Here is a 15,700-nt window from a genome sequence, read left to right on the forward strand (position 1 = left end):
GACAAGCAGGAGAGAAAAGGAAGACTTTTCAGTGAAGCTTCAGGAAGCAAAATGATCAAGTAACTTGATATTGGAGTGAGGGAAGGTAAAACTTTAAAGATGTACAACAGCTCAAGTGAAGGAGCAGCCTCTGACCATGAGTGGTGGTGTTGATGAGAGGAAGGCAGCAGGACTGAGGGAGGTGGACTCACAGCGTGGAGGAACAGGTACTCAGGTCACCAGTGTATTATGCGTGGACCGGACCAAGGCCATGAAAAACTCATCTCAGCAACGGAGTAGATTACTGATATTTTCCAGATGTACCACTGGTGTAACTGGGGCTAATGGCAGCATGTGCATGAGCCTGTCTTTGGCACAGTGGTTGGATCTAGGATGTAGAGATGGGCAGCCTTTTTTTGGATCTCGAGCACACATCAGAGAAAGGGAAGAGGGTGGCAATCTAAAGTGAAGTGCTTATTTTCTTTTTCTGTGGTTCAGTGCAAGCAAAGGCATCCCTTGGAGAGACCTCATTTTCAATTTCAAATCTTACTTAATATAGTTCCCTAACTGAACAAGTTTGTGATACAGCAGTGGCACAGCAGACCTCATTTATTTAGCACATCTGCTTCTGATAAGCGTTAACATATCACGTTCTCCTAAAACCTTCTATTCAAGGATGACATTATGCTTTGATAAAGTTCACTCCAGTACTAGCAATCTCACAAGAAATATTCTTGTTTTATCATACAGGGTTCACCCTGGAAAGCCCACAAACAGTCTCAGCTCAATCGGGTTCTGAATATAACTTTTCTTTAAGTCAGTGGGGTTGTTTATTATTAGCCAAGTTCCAGTTTAAAAACACTGATCCTTATGAGAACAGCCTACTTTCAAAACTCTTTCAGGAATTTACAGCCTGTGCTCTCATTCCTTGCTGTAACTGCCTCACGGTGGGAGCTTTGTCTGCAGAACACAGGAGTCCTCATAAGCCTGGCAGCTACACAGCACAAACTGTGCATTAAACTGGGCATCTCCAGTTCAGTCTTTGGTTAGCCAGCAAAGAGCATCACCTTATGCTTCAGATGTTCATCACAATCAGGCACTTCTGCTTCTGTGGCAGATCTGGTTACCTGCAGGAAAAATTCCAGGGGGGTTTAGCCCTACTTTCTCTGCCTTTTCCTACCTTCTCACTAGTGAAAACAGTTGTCCTGAATATTGTACCGCCTCTGCTGGCACAAGTGGCTAATCTAGACATGTAACTGTAAGGACAGTTTACCTCCAGATGTGGAGGATGCAGACTGAAGGATCCTTGAATGATGACAAAGGGGTGTTGGGTTTTTTTCCCCCATCAGACTGCAGTGGTTGTAGGAGCCAGGATGCAGCTTGCTTTCCTGTTTGAAAAGAGGGATTATACTGATCAGAATGTCATAGGAAGTTGCAAGTGATGCATGAGCACTCACTTTATCTTTCTCAGTGAGGGAGATTGCATGACAGCTGTGGGGCTTGTCTCAGTAAACAATGGATCACAATACTTAAGCACTGTGCAACATCCTCAGGAGAACAAGAAGCCTCTGGGTTTGCTCATGGTGGGACTATGTGTGTGGCACTGGTTAGCCAAATTTCACAAGCTGGTGGTGGGGCACAGGGCTGTGGCCGCATGACACTGTGCAGTGCTGTGTGGGGTTGCAGGCAAGGTTGTTGAGGAGGATAGTGTTAGAGTTGTGTTTGCCCCAGATGACAGCCAGCTGAGGAAAGCCAAATCCATTCTTTCCATAAAATCCTGTGCTATGTAGACACACAGCTTTGGTCCTGTAAATCTCAGGCAGGGCAAACAGACAGCTTATGTCTCGTGGACATGCATCCATATCCACCAGTCTTGCAGCACTGTGGCATCCCCTCTTGCTCTTTATTGGCCATGGCCAAGGACCATCTGCAATGGTGTATTTGAGTCACTCCCTGGAGGTATTTAAAAGAAGAGTAGATCCTTAGGGATGTGGTTCAGTGATGGACTTGGCAGTGCTGCATTAATGTCTGGACTTGATGATCTTAGAGGTCTTTTCCAACCTGAGTGATTTTCTGTTACTTGGGGATTGCGGTCATGGTGGGTCTGAGCTATAGGAGCCATGCTGAAGAGAGAAGAACCTCTCTCAAGTTACAGGACTTCTTTCCCAAGCCCCAGTCTGAGGCATGGGGACCTGCCAAGTGAAAGTCTCCTGGCTCCTGGAAGTCTTCTGGATTTCCCCTGGGTCAGGTCTGGATGGAACTTCTACCCACTCTTCACCATGTGCAAATAGGAACCCAAGTGAAACACAGAGGGCTGAGACTGACCTCTCTGATGGAGCAGAACTGCTGAATACTGTAGAAATGTGCCAGATTTGGAATGTGAATTGCAGTCCTTCAATATCCTTCCTTGAGGTGGCCCCAGGACAACTTATCAGCACACTGTCCCATACTGGAAGTGAGCACTAGTTCATGTTTATTATTTAGTGTTTTCTTTATCTGGGATTGAATCCCTGGGTTCTTCCTCATATATGGGTGTGTTTTGCCAGCTGCTCCACATTAATAATAAAAAAGTAAATAAATAAGCAGTTATAATTGTACTTTTGCAAAAATTGGGTTTGGACTAAGTTCTTTTTTCTCCATATTGAAACAATTTAGCAACACTTGTTTTGAAGAAACAATTAAAATTTAGGAAACAAAGAGTCAAAATGCTTGGTATGCAATAAGCAATACTTAGTGCCTCCTGTACATCACGTGCGTTACAGATAATTAGGCCTTGATGCACCAGCCAGTATCCCTAAACCCATTTAACAATTGGAAGTACTGAGATATTAAATAGTTTCATGATTTGCTCAAGACAGAGAACTCCTGTGTCAGTGCTATTGAGCTCTTGGGACCATGCCTGCATCTCCAGCTGTCATTTCTCTCTTGGGGTAGAAGAAGCTCAGCAAGATCAGTTTGGAGAGGAGCTGTAGGCATTAAGGGAAGAGGCACAAAATCATCCAGGTCTTTAAATGTTACTGTGTTTATTGTGTTTCCTATGCCTCTTTGGAGGCAAACCTTTGGTTTGGCTTTTTTTTCCTTCAGAATGGTAAAGAACAGAGTCTTTTCTTCAGTCCTGTTTTATTCCTTGGTAGCTGAGGAATAGTACTATTCCCTCTTTTACAAGACCAAGAGAAAAAGCCTTATTACTAAGAGAAAAAGTCTTAGTCTTTCTTTTTCCAGTCATCTCCTATCCACATATTCTGGGACAGTTTGGAGAGGGACATTAGCAACTCTTGCTTCTCGGATCTCATGGAAAAGGAATGGCTCACGGCAAGCTGCTATCACAGTGACTCACAGGCCACTCATGGGTTAGTTCATTGTTCTTTCATCTGAGAAGGGGCTTTGTAGTTGGTCAAGACAGGAAAAATTGTTTGAGTGGGCAGGAAATGAGGTAGAAACATGGCTGGAAGGTGAAGAAGACTGCTATGAAAGAAAGCAGGAGTGGGAGCAGAGGTGATTATGGGGTCAGAAGGGTAAACTGGATGAAACCATGAAACTGAGACATCTGGAAGAACATCTGAGTTCAGTTTAGCTACTAAGGGGAGAGAGAAAGAAACTGCTGGTTTGACCTGTTTTGTAGGAGGGCGTGTATTCTGTCAACAGCCTTCTAAGTCCTCAGAGCTGTGAGTGGAGATCAGAAATTTGAGAAGGCAATGACACTGGAAATTGAAGCAGTTGGGATGAGGACATATTTAATGTACAATTAAAGATTTCAACGGATCAGGTTAAAGAAAGAAAGAAAGAATATCAGTAATGAGGCGGAGGTGGTGATGGGAAGACAAGACAGAAGGGTGATATGAATGTGTAGGAGGTCTTCTAGGGTAAAGCCAGATTGAGATTTTTGGCCTAATAAGTAAAGTTGAGCTCTGAGTGCTGACACATTTGTTTGCTCAGCTCTGCCTGTGCAGCAAAAGATTTCTCCCTCCCCTGATAAATTTGCTAAATTGTGGAGTGGTTTCGTGTTGCGGAGGCTACTCTTAAAACTCAGCATGGGGTGGGAGTGAAAGTAATGTCCAAAGTCTATTGCACTAACCTGTGGTGTGACCTACAACTGAGAGCTAAAATTTGAAATGAAGCTGATATTAAAATATGATTCATTGTCAGCCCAATAAAGGTAATGCTGTAATTTCATTGTAACTTCTATGCATTCTTGGAAATGTCCACACTTGCAGCGTTTGAAAAGACAGGTGACAGCATGGCTGGGTAGTCATTAGCCTTCTCAGCTTTGGTCACAGCCTTGTTTGCCTTGTCTCTGATGGGTCTGGTCAGGGGCCCACACAGAATGGAAACTGTGGCCTCAGTCTTAGCAGGCAACTGTCAACTTCATGGAAAATGCTCTGAATACTGAGGATAATTGAAGCAGAGGATGGTCTGAGATGGTAGGTCTGATTCTGAAAAGGGGACATTTAATCAGTCTATACCAAGAAGAGAGCCTGAGGCCTTTCCGTATTTTGCAAAGTGATTTGCATCTCTTGGTCATGGTTCAAATCCAAGACTGAGAGTCCTCCAGGCTAGTGGGTGGTCTGAAATAAAACTGAGTGGCTGAGTACTTGCAAACTGGAATATCTGCCAATTACTATACATAATCTGCCCTGTGCCAGGGCTGAAGCAAACCAAAAGGGAAGGATATTGTACAAGTTACAGAAGTCATGGCTGTCATCTGGGCCTTGCTAGGAGTACTGCAATACTCACACACAGTAATTAAGCATGTCCTGGACTAATAAGCTGAGTTAAGAGAATTTAGAAGAGACCATGCTGAAGGCAGTAAGGGAAGCACTCAATGTGTGCTCAAGTTAGCACTGCATAAAAGTAGGTCCAAGTATCTGCAGAACAGGTACTTCTTTATTGCCATTGAGTCTGACAGGTCCAAAGTGCTGTGTATGCTCTACTTCATTGCGAAAACTTTTACTGTTGAATCAGCCTGTTTTACAGGAGCCTTACGTAAGGTATGGGATTCAGGTTATCTTTTCTGGAATGGGGACCCTCTGAATTTATCTCTCTTAAGGTCTTTTTATGATCCCTTTGAAGCTTTCTTTTGCAGTCCTAGGATAGCAGCATGGTTAGTGTGTGCATGTGGGTATACCCTCATTTTACACAAAGAATCCTTGGTCCTGTTCAGGTTAGTTTCTTTTGCTTCAAATAGGAAATCCTTGCTGAGAATGATTTTGCAAGAGCTGCTGTTGAATAGCACTGTGGGTAGCCATACTCCATGTACCTACAATGGCTTTGCAGTTTCAAGGCATGGGCATTTAACCTCTCTGCTCTTGTGTGATATGTGCTGGAAGCACAAAGCTGTTACAGCCTGCTGAGGATGGGAGCAACAAGTGGGCTTAAGTAAAATGAAGCAGTAAATGCTGTCCTTCAGACAGGGAAGCCTTAGGTCAATGTTTACATATTTCTTTCCTCCAAAAAACACAGAGTAAGGGTGAGGTGGGGAGCAGTTGATTTTGAGGAGGTGTAGACTCAAGTATTACCAGGTTTACAATATCTTTAGAAGCTGATCCAAAACCCATCAAGCTCAGTGGAAAACTGCCAATGATTTGAAGAGCTTCTGGATCAGGCCTTCAAACCCAGCTCCTGCAATTTGGCTTGCTGTTCTTTGTGTAGCTGAGTAATTCTGGTCCCAGCCCTGTGCTCTCAGGAAGCCAGAGCAGAGCAGAGTGCAAGAGGCTGCAGGGACCACCCTCTGAAATGGCAGAGGGCCTCTTTTCACCTTGTCTTAGGCTTGCATAATAGCTGAGCACAGCTGTGCCTGCAAACTTACATTTCCTTCAAAGCTTTGTCTTCTTTGCAGCTGGATACCTGAACCACCTTGAGCTGTAGAGGGGCTTGTGGAGCTTTAGAGGTTTTGAATCAGATATCTGGAGATGAATGGTATTGGAAACTATTAAACTTTTGTTCTTTGGTTTTCATGTGGAGGAAGTGAGAGCATGGATCTTTAATCCCCTGGAAATGATTAGAGAAGCACAAAGGAGGCCTTGAGGAACATTTTGCCCCTAAGCCATGTGGTTCCTAGTTTTCCGTCTCCTGCTGCCGACATGCAAAGCCAGAGCCTTGGTTTTTAATTTTTCATACTGTTTTTAAACAGATACTTTTGCAAATGTAAACATGCCCCAGCATTGAAGGTTTCCAGCCAAATTAAAGAGTCAGCACTGGAAAAATCAGCCTTCAGAAGAAGGTCAAATACAAGCAGTCTCTGGAGTTCATTGGGTCCATATGTGTAAACTTCAGCTAATGTGGGGTAGACCTAGGGCAGCATTTACCTTGAAGTACTGAGTTAGTTTTAGAGTGAAGCTTAAAATGTTTTAGGGATGCCTGTGGTCTGAGCAGTAGACTTGAATGTGTTGAATGAAAAAAGACCCATGTCCTGATTCTTGGTTGCAGTTGCATTCCCTCTGAACAGGAAGAAAGAAGTTCGGGAAGGAAAATGTGCCATTTGGCATTAATTCTGACAACTTGCATTTATACATTCTTATCTGGGACCATGCTGGGTTTAATAATCTCCAACTACATGCCTATAAAAGCTTAATTTTGCTATGAGGATGCATGCCTTTCAGCCTTTAATTTAATAACTGGGAAGGGTTTCTTCATAAGTTGTACCACCTGCAGTACTAATAGAAATCAAGACACTGCCTGTTATTTCTTGGGCTTGATTGACATTTGAGACAACTTGGAAAGACTCAAGCAAACTACTGCCTTTAATTTTTAAAAAATTAGTTTTGCTTGTAGTTTGTGAGAGCTTGCCATTAAAAGGAAGCACTGATGAGTGTACCTCTCTGAAGTGAGGAGCTTTTGCTTAGAGCAGCAGATGAAGAAATATTCTTCCTGCCACTGCACTCTAATAGTGGGTTAGTTAGTAGGAAAGAGTCAGTAGAAGAGGAGTTAAAATGACAAGAGAAATTATGGCCTAAAAGCAGGATTCTTAAAAGGTATCATCACTATATAGCAGTACTCTAATCCTACCCCCATCGCCAACAAAAATGCCAGAAGATCTGCAGCACATCAGCCAGCTAACCTGCCTGAAAGGTGTTATTGCTGTTGGTTCTGCTGCTTGGCTCAGAAGTGTCTCTGCAGCTAAAGAGCTACAGGAAAGGAAGTCAGAGCCCCGTTAGTTAGGAGAATGCCAGAGGTGAAACTGCAGTGCCTCCCTGGTGCTAGTACATCATTAGGGGTCCCAGAGGAGTGTAGGAGGTGGAGATGCTTGAAGGTTAGAGGAGTTATTCCTTAACTCATGTCTTTTCATTGAAGAGCAGAGGAGGTACACGTGTTGTGTGTGGTTACACAGTGTGACAGGAATGCTGAGAAGGGCTGAAACCCTCCAGCTCCCAGCAGCAGAGTTTTTATTATTGTGAGGATGGTGGTTTCACTGTTGGAGGGACCCTGGCAGCATCCAATTAGGCAAGGCATGAGGCCAGGCCAGATGGTGTCCAAGCTCCATGGTCAGGGACCCTAGGAGCTGTTACGAAACATGGTGGTGTTCAGGGGAGAGGCAGAAGCTACGTGACCAGGTCCTGCTTTGGAAAGAGAGGCAGGCCATGCAGATTTCAGGGACATTTTATATGTGTTTTCTAAAGGTTTCAGTAACTTAAGGGCTTGATTAAGGTTCGTCCATCACTGGAGGGAGAAAGGACTTGAAATTGCTCGACAAATATCCCTACATCAAAAGTTTTAAACCGTTGCACATCTGTAATCCTGTGAAACATGCCAAGACACCGCAGGCCTTAGTGAGATTCCTCATCAGCATTGTCCTCTCGCCCCTGTGGAGTGGGAAACTAATGCCTGCAACAAAGTGTTCGAACCTGACTGCCTTCAGTGAGACTTCTCAATTTATCATTGGGGATATAAAATGACAGTGGAACATGATTTTTCAGAGCTCTTTTGAACTGGTCTGAACTACGTCATTATTGTTATGACTCATCAGGTCATTGGCCCATGTATTGGTATCCTTTTGGCATGAGACCAGAAGATATTACCTTCCATGTTGAGCCTCCTAGATCTTCAACAACCAACCCTTAAATGAGGCAGGGCTACTTGTCAATAGGTCACAGAGGGATTACAGTCATACTGATTTGGTCTCATCTGTGCCTTGCCCCCCGAGGTATTTGGTATTCTCCATGTATTTTACAGCCAAAGTAGTTAACAGAATAAATTCTCAAGAGAAGTCCTCACAGTAAAGCTAGATGACTTTCTGAAAGATACATTTAAATCTATTCCCAGTTATTTTGTGCAATAAAGGTGTAAGACATGAGGCTGACATTCTGTGATCTGTAATATACACAAGGTCAAAGTTGGTAGTAGTGCTGAAAGATGGGATGCTGAGAATGCCTTAGTGTCATGCCTGAGAGTACCCTAAAAATAGTAATTCACCTTTTTTTTTTTTTTTAAACAGGTATGTTTTTAATTACAACAGGACTACCTGCCCTAGATTGCTCAGTCGATGCTGTGTTAACAGATGTAACTTCTGGAAGAGCTTTGTCTCTTCAAGCAAAGCCAAATCTATTGCTTTGCATTTAACCTGTGTGATTGCATTTTGGACGCTTGCCTAGATGGGCAAATCCAACACAGTTGATAAAGCCAGGCTCAAGCCTGTGCAATTGCTCAGCCACAAAGATGCTGTGATGACACTCAACATGCCACCATCTAAAAATGAAGGAAGGATTTAGCTGATAGGATCTGAGATACTATGTAAAGTGAAACCTGTATGGGAACCTAAGACCTGAAAGAGAAGGTAAAATCTGTTATTGGAGCAGCAAGGTCCTGAGTAGAGACCACCAGTACTCTAATTTGATTTTTCATCAGTTGGCACAACCTTCTCTTTCTGGCAGGCAGCAGTTTCCCTTTGATTAGGACAGAAGGCAAGGCTGGGGAAGTGTTATGGCAGGCAGCCTCATCCCTTTACACCACTTAATCCTGACACTGAAGATGTTCCCTCAGTTTTAACAGAAGTAAAATTGAGATGCTGTTGTCTCTGAAACCAACGCTGACACTCCATCATGGATGTGAAAATAACTGCTGAGATGGCCTTGTGTATATGTGCAGGTTTTTTGCACATTCTGCCAAGAATCAGAATAAATAGAAACCCTTTAAAGAGATTATTAATTAGCTTTCCCCTGACAGGTAACTCAGTAGGAAATCCATTTGTAGATGTCCAGGTGAACTCACTGCTTCTGGAGCACCTTTACTGTCTTCTGCTTTCTCGTTTTCGTTGCAGATCTGAAGCCCTGGGTGTCGAATTTCACCTATCCAGGTGTGCATGACTTTTCTCAGCTTGCACTGGATGCCAACAGGAACCAGCTCATTGTGGGAGCAAGGTAAAGATAATCTTTTAATTAGTCTAGGGTTGCTGCTCAAGCTCTTTCCCTTCAGGTTCTGGCTTCAGAGGAGAGTGTGTTTCCAGCTTATGTGGCCAGTTTCCCCCTCAAAAAGAAAGCTATAATTTGTGTAGAGGGACTTAGACATCTAGTATAATTGCAAAGAAGAGAAAATTACTAGAATTAAAAATAAAAAGATGCAATCAAAATGACTGGTCAATGAAGCAGAATGCTGGCATCTCACTCAGTATTGTGAATGTTAGAAGAGCTACAGTAAATTGTTCTGCATCATCCTTCTGCCAGCACAGAATTTGACTTTATGGTTTATTTGCCATGGCCGGACTTTTGCTCAGAACCAGGTTCATCTACACACCTTTGTGTAAGTGATAGAGGCAATGTGAATGGTTGATAGAGGCAATGTGAATGGTTGCTTTCTTCTCTCTTAGAATCTACTTCAGAACCTGTTTGCTTCATCTGGCTGATGTAGTCAGATCCTCACCCAAAGCAGTTTTGTGCAGCTCTTTCTTCTGGCCCATTGTATATAATTATCTTATATTTTCCTTTCTTTTTAAATATTATTTTTATTTAGGATATCATAAGAGTAGGGGGGAAACACATAAGGTAAGCACAGGCAAGATCTTACAAATTTAAAGCTATTTTGTAATGGGGAAAAGAACTATGCTTCAGTGAAATAATATATGTCAGAAATGGTTGAATCGTGAGCCCCAAGAGCAACTATTTTTTATTGCATAATAAACGGATAAGACAAGCCAAGAAAAAAAAAAGACTAAGCATGGTCTAACAAATCAGTTAAAGTATAAAGTGTAACATTTGTAAGTATAAAGTATAAAGCATAACATTTAGAATCAGATAACATTGTGGTATCAGTTTCTGCGGTTAACGAAAATGGAGGAAGAGAGTCTTTCTTCCCAGTGTACTCAGCAGTAGAGGACAGGGGCACGAGGAGCAGAGGTGGAAGAGCTCATGGTACAAGCAAGAGAAAAGAGCAAGATATGTAGCAGAAGGAGAGTTTTATGCTTCACAGCGACAACTGAAGTGTGATTTAATATATGTTTTCTGCCTGTATTTGTGCAGTAAATAATAACACTTACCTTCCTGTAGCTGTTCAAACTGCCAGAGGCCCTCCTGCTTTTCATACAGAAACATTTTACTTTTCAAGCTGTGGCGTTACTTGTGCTGGGATCTTTACCCAGAAATGATTAATATTTATTACTTCAGAATGGCATTCCTTTGGGGATGGCTGTGAACAGTGCCTTCTGCCAGGCATTGCACAGGCACGGTGCTCTGAGGAATTTGTGGTTTACATAATTGGGCTGCACGGCAGATTTCCCCCACACAGTCCCTCACCCCTGCTCAAACCCCACAGCAGTCCTGCCTCCCTGAGAGTTTGTACGAGTGTGGTTAGACAGGGGGTACAACATCATCATAAACAGGGGAATGACAGTAAACCTGGCTTCCCAGCAGAGGTACATGATAACGCAGGGTATTGCCTCATGAGGAAGCAGTGACAAGTATTTATAGAATTTGCTCAGAGAAGTCAGTTTTCATGAAGCACTACCCACCTGACTGGGAGACTGAAAGTTTCAGTGGTGCCACATGGCTGTGCTGAGCAGTTCAGGGTACAGTTAATAAAGATGTAATTTCCCAGGGTATTTTTTTTTTGGTTGGATACACATGCTTGGTGTGGAGAAAGTGGGGAGTGCTGAGCCCATTTCCTCTTCACCATCTCAGCTCCACCCTGTGTGAGGTGACGGGGAGAGTTTCTTGAAAATGGGGTGTGGATGGGGTCCTTGGTGCTGCACAGGTCCGGGTGTGCTGAACTCCTGGAGCTGTGCCTGAGAAATGGGAAGGGGAAGTAAAGCCTTTTCTGTTGCCTCCTTCCCTAATAAATCCACACCTTGTTCTGGACTATTTTTAGGGGTGATTTTTTGAGTCATTAGTTGCTCGTGCACCATCTGCTTGAATTTGCAAATGAAACAATACCTCAAAGAGATAGAAGCTGTCTCTATCCATCTCTGCAGGGTGTAATTTATGAAACCTAAATTTAAATGTTAAGCATGTTTAAATGTGCTGCTGTAGATCATATTAGTAGTAATGCCAGCTATTCTGAGGTTGTGGAAGGAGTTTGGGATCAGGGTGGCGTTTATAAGTACTCCCACTTCTCAATTTCCTGGTTAACATCATTCTCTTAGATGATAGCGTTATAAATTATTTCAGACTACTTCTGTCTGTCTCTATTTAAAAGCAGCATGACCTCACCACAGCATCTCTTTGGCTTAGTTTGTCCTGTGTTTCAAAGCTTCATAGAAAATACTTCCTAGAAAATCCGGGGGTTCACAAGGGTTTTTGGTTTCAGGAATTGGACACAGCGTGACTGAAACTGTAAGAGGTATTGAGGGCATGCCATGCACACAAGGAACTGCAATAACTTGAGCCTCAGATTTTTAAGCTTTATCCTTATCTAAGAGCCCTCCGTAAATGACTGGTGCTGTCTGAGAGTAAACCAGAGGAGTTTGATAACTCCACTGCACCAAACACCTGCCAAGTTAAAATCCCAGAAACAAAAGAATTAGTTTCAAAAGCCCACCATGGTTTCTAAGCAACGTATTTACTTGTCATATCGTTTGTAAAATCCAAACGCTTGCAAGAAAGGATATGAATAGTTTAGAACATTGTAAATCTACACTACCCATATTATGAGTCACATTTCATTAAGTATAAAAACACACATTTCAAAAATTCATAACCTTCATTTTGACTCACAGTTTGCATGTTTTGTTTTTGTTTTGGATATAGTGTTAGTGTTTTAATGTACTGTTTTTCTTTTGTGAATGAGTGATTGTTTTGAAATATTTGCTGCTTTTTTCAGCTCTTGAGCACAAGTGATCGCCATTTGAACTTATTTTAATGGGATGAAAAACAATAATCTAGACCTCATTATTAGTGAGAAAAAGATTGAAAATATCATCACAGTGATTTCACCTCTCTGTTGGAGAAGCAGTGCTCTGCTGTCTCACCTGTGCTGTAGGCAGGGTGCCCAGGCCCCAGGGAGGGTGAGTTTTTGGAGGAGGGACATGGTGTGGCTGTGACATTCCACCTCCTCAAGGAGCCTTACTCCTCGAGACTGTCTCATTGCTGGCTGGGCACAGACAGAAGCCAGTAAAGAAGTGATGATATGAAAGATCCTGCTTGGAGGCAGGCCAAAAATCATGCTTCATAAGAGCTCCCTGGTGAGGACAACATAAAAGGTGTAAAGGAGGGTGGTTGAGACACAGTGTGACAATCTGGCACAACAGCAAGCTGAAGGGAAACAGCTTGGACAACAGGAGGATGGCACCCAAACAAATGACTGCACAGAGAGTGGCTGGGAAGTCCTAAGGCAAACATTTGACTTTTCCCAGAAGGAAACTACAGGGATGTCAGTTCACGGCCGTAGCCTGATGGGGCTGTGGATGTGAGAAGCATGGCTACAAGGGTCAGCCATTCGCAGTGAGTGGAGGTATTACCGAGGAAAACCAGCCAAAAGGTGTCATGGCCAGAAGCCCTCACAGTTCTGCCTGCAAAGAGGGCTCTCAGCTCCATCAGGAGATGGGAAAAGATCGTCCCCCATGGCTGTCGCATAGGGAAGTGCAGATCAGGAGCCCTTGTCACAAAGGGCTGTTACCAACAAGAGCCTGGAGGTAGAGAGCAGGGAGCAAAAGCTGCATCAAGGAACTCAGAACTGGCAAGTAAAGTTCATGTCATTATGGACTGCCAGACTTCTCTGCAATAAATGTAAAACTACTGATCTGCTGGTGATGCAAGTCTTGATGCTTGACAGAGGTGATTTTCATACTTGATTTAGGGCTGATCTGAATGGGCCTGTTACTGCCAAGTAGACAGGTGCAAGGGAGGAGATACCATAGAATCATAGAAAGGCTTGGGTTGGTAGGGACCTTAAAGATCATCTAGTTCCAGCCCTCCCACCATGGACAAATATGCCACCCACTGGATCAGGTTTTTCAGGGCCCCACTAAACCTGGCCTTGAACACTTCCAGGGATGGGACATCAATATGTTTAGTTTGGGGAGCAGGGAAGGTGCTGTATGAATTTTCAAGGGTTGTTTTAGGGGAAGCACAGCAGCTTAGGAACACCCTTTTCTGACTATTATGCTTCTGGCTGTATAAGCATTAAAAAAGCTCTGGGTCATGCAGGCTTAGGAACTGAAAGCTGAATAGAATGACTGATGTTCCAAAAGAGTTCCTTCAAGTCACAGCTTGCAGAAATATGGCAAATTGTAAATATATTCTGGGACCCTCAACTGGCAGGTTTGGCACCCTGAGTTTATTGAAAGTCTCTGGTGTATGATAGATTAGTCTGTCAGGCACCAGGTTACATGCAGGTTTGTGGCTGAACATAGGCTCTTTCCTGCCTGTTTGGCAGAAAGCTCCAGAGCACTGCAGTAAAATGTTCAAAACCTGTGCTTGTCAGAAAATATCACTCTTACCCTTGGGCACCTTCAATCCTGTCCACATCTGGACTGCCACTAAACCCTGAAGAGAAGAAGTCTCCATAGATAATGTTGTCTAGGCACAAAGCATTTCGCAAACCAGGAAATTGAGTGGCAGCAGTTAGGTCAAAGTAGTTTCACAGATCCACAGAGTATAAAATCTGTCAGCAATACTTTCTGTTGCTAAATGATCAGGGCCCCTCACCAACATTTATTCTCACAGGACTTCAGTGAGGCAAGAAAGCACTAATAATTTCACAGTATAGATGGGAATCCAAGGCCAAGAAGGATTAAGAGCCACCCTGCCCTGTGAAAAGGCTGTGATGTTGAGTCACATGAATATATTGCATATCTGAAAAGTAGTAGACCACTGTGCCTAACACAGCTACTCCTGCAGTGAGACTGCACTTTCTGAAGATACCAGTCAAGGTCTGCACAACCTCACTCTGCATTTGACTAATGTGGACACAGCCAAAGCTCTCCTCTGGGCTCAGAAAATCCACGGCATAGGTGTAATTTGGACCTTTTACTCTTGTATTTCCAGATGGTATTTTAATCACTTGCTCTCAGCCTTGCTTCTCCAAAGAAGATGCAAGTCTTCAAAATGTTCATGAAAGCCTGTGAGTCCCCACTGGGGCAGTGGGGCTTCAGCATGGCCAAAAAAGTCAAGTCTCATATAGCACAGAGATGCAAACAGGTGAACACTGGGCACAACCACGTGGGCATAGCCAGCAGGTTTGCCCTGAAACAGTCAGGAGTGGTGTGCCATTTGTCCCTGTTAACATCTGAGTAGAGGATTTTCCTCAATACTTTTCTGAAAGAAATGGTCTGAACCATTTCTGGTGGCTTGTGTTATTTTTGCAGAGTCTTACGCCAGCTTTACCCCCTGCTAAGTCACATTGGGCTGAGAAATTACCTTGCCAGATGAGGTATTAATGAGGACGTGAGCAAGCAAAGAACGTGATAATGTTTTTGATTATATTCAGATCATAGACGGGCGGCTGAAAGTTCTAGTGCAGAGAAATGGAGAGAAAGAAATGCCTTCCTTTCTCACTGTGATTTTTTCCTATTGGACAAAAGAATGCTCTAATTAAAGTTGCATCCTTGTATCATAGACTGGAGAGGGGCAGATAACATGGTGGTGTGAGGGGAAAAAAATCCAAGTCAGTCTCTGAAATTAACAGAAACTTTGAAAGGACCATGATGTTTTTTAAAGAAATTGCCTGACCTGGGAGGTAAAGAATGTGGTGAAAATGAGAAAACTGTGATTAGACACTGCAGCTAGTTAAATCCATAATTGGGGTGCACAGTTTCTTTACAAAGGGAACAAAAGTGTGATTTAAAATTCAGGTTTTAACCTCTCTGGTTGAGCCTTCGATAGTTCAAAGGGAGATTTTCCTCTCTGATACTCTGCCAGGTGAGGTCAGCTCAGCCCTTGTGTAAAGTGTGGAAGGTGAAGCCCCACTGGGGTGTCTGTTTTTCACCTATAGGGTTTGCTTTCCTCTGCTGGTCTGCAAGCACTGTGAATTTGGCATACCCTAAATCTATGCTGTCCCTGACTTATACCCCTTAGGGAGGAGGGGAAAAGGTGTGGAAAGGATGAAGAACAGTTTTTGTAATTATGGGATTCTGGGAGGTTTAGAGCCTGGCCCAAATTTTGTTCAAAGCGTAATTTTTTCCCCCTTTGTTAAAATTTGTGCATTTTCTCAAGCAAAGAATGTGAATTTTAGTGAACTCTGAATAAATAAATCAAATAAAATGCTATACTGCAGTGCTGTCAGGTTGTTGGGATGGACCAATGCGCTGTAGGAGGGCAAAGGAGCAGTTTTGCACATTAATGTTGTACATGGAGAAGAG

General features: G+C 43.2%; 1 protein-coding gene across 4 annotated transcripts in view; it reads left to right on the plus strand.

Moving 5' to 3' along the window:
• Positions 1–15,700, plus strand: part of SEMA5B (semaphorin 5B) — a 269,546-nt gene that overhangs the window by 141,502 nt on the left and 112,344 nt on the right. For all 4 annotated transcript variants that reach the window (XM_039554919.1, XM_039554921.1, XM_039554922.1 and 1 more), the window contains exon 4: positions 9,233–9,332. In XM_039554919.1, coding sequence (XP_039410853.1) covers positions 9,233–9,332 — 100 coding nt within the window. The remainder of the gene's footprint in view (positions 1–9,232; positions 9,333–15,700) is intronic.

This window comes from Corvus cornix, chromosome 7 (assembly GCF_000738735.6).
Source record: "Corvus cornix cornix isolate S_Up_H32 chromosome 7, ASM73873v5, whole genome shotgun sequence".
Lineage (NCBI taxonomy): Eukaryota > Metazoa > Chordata > Aves > Passeriformes > Corvidae > Corvus > Corvus cornix.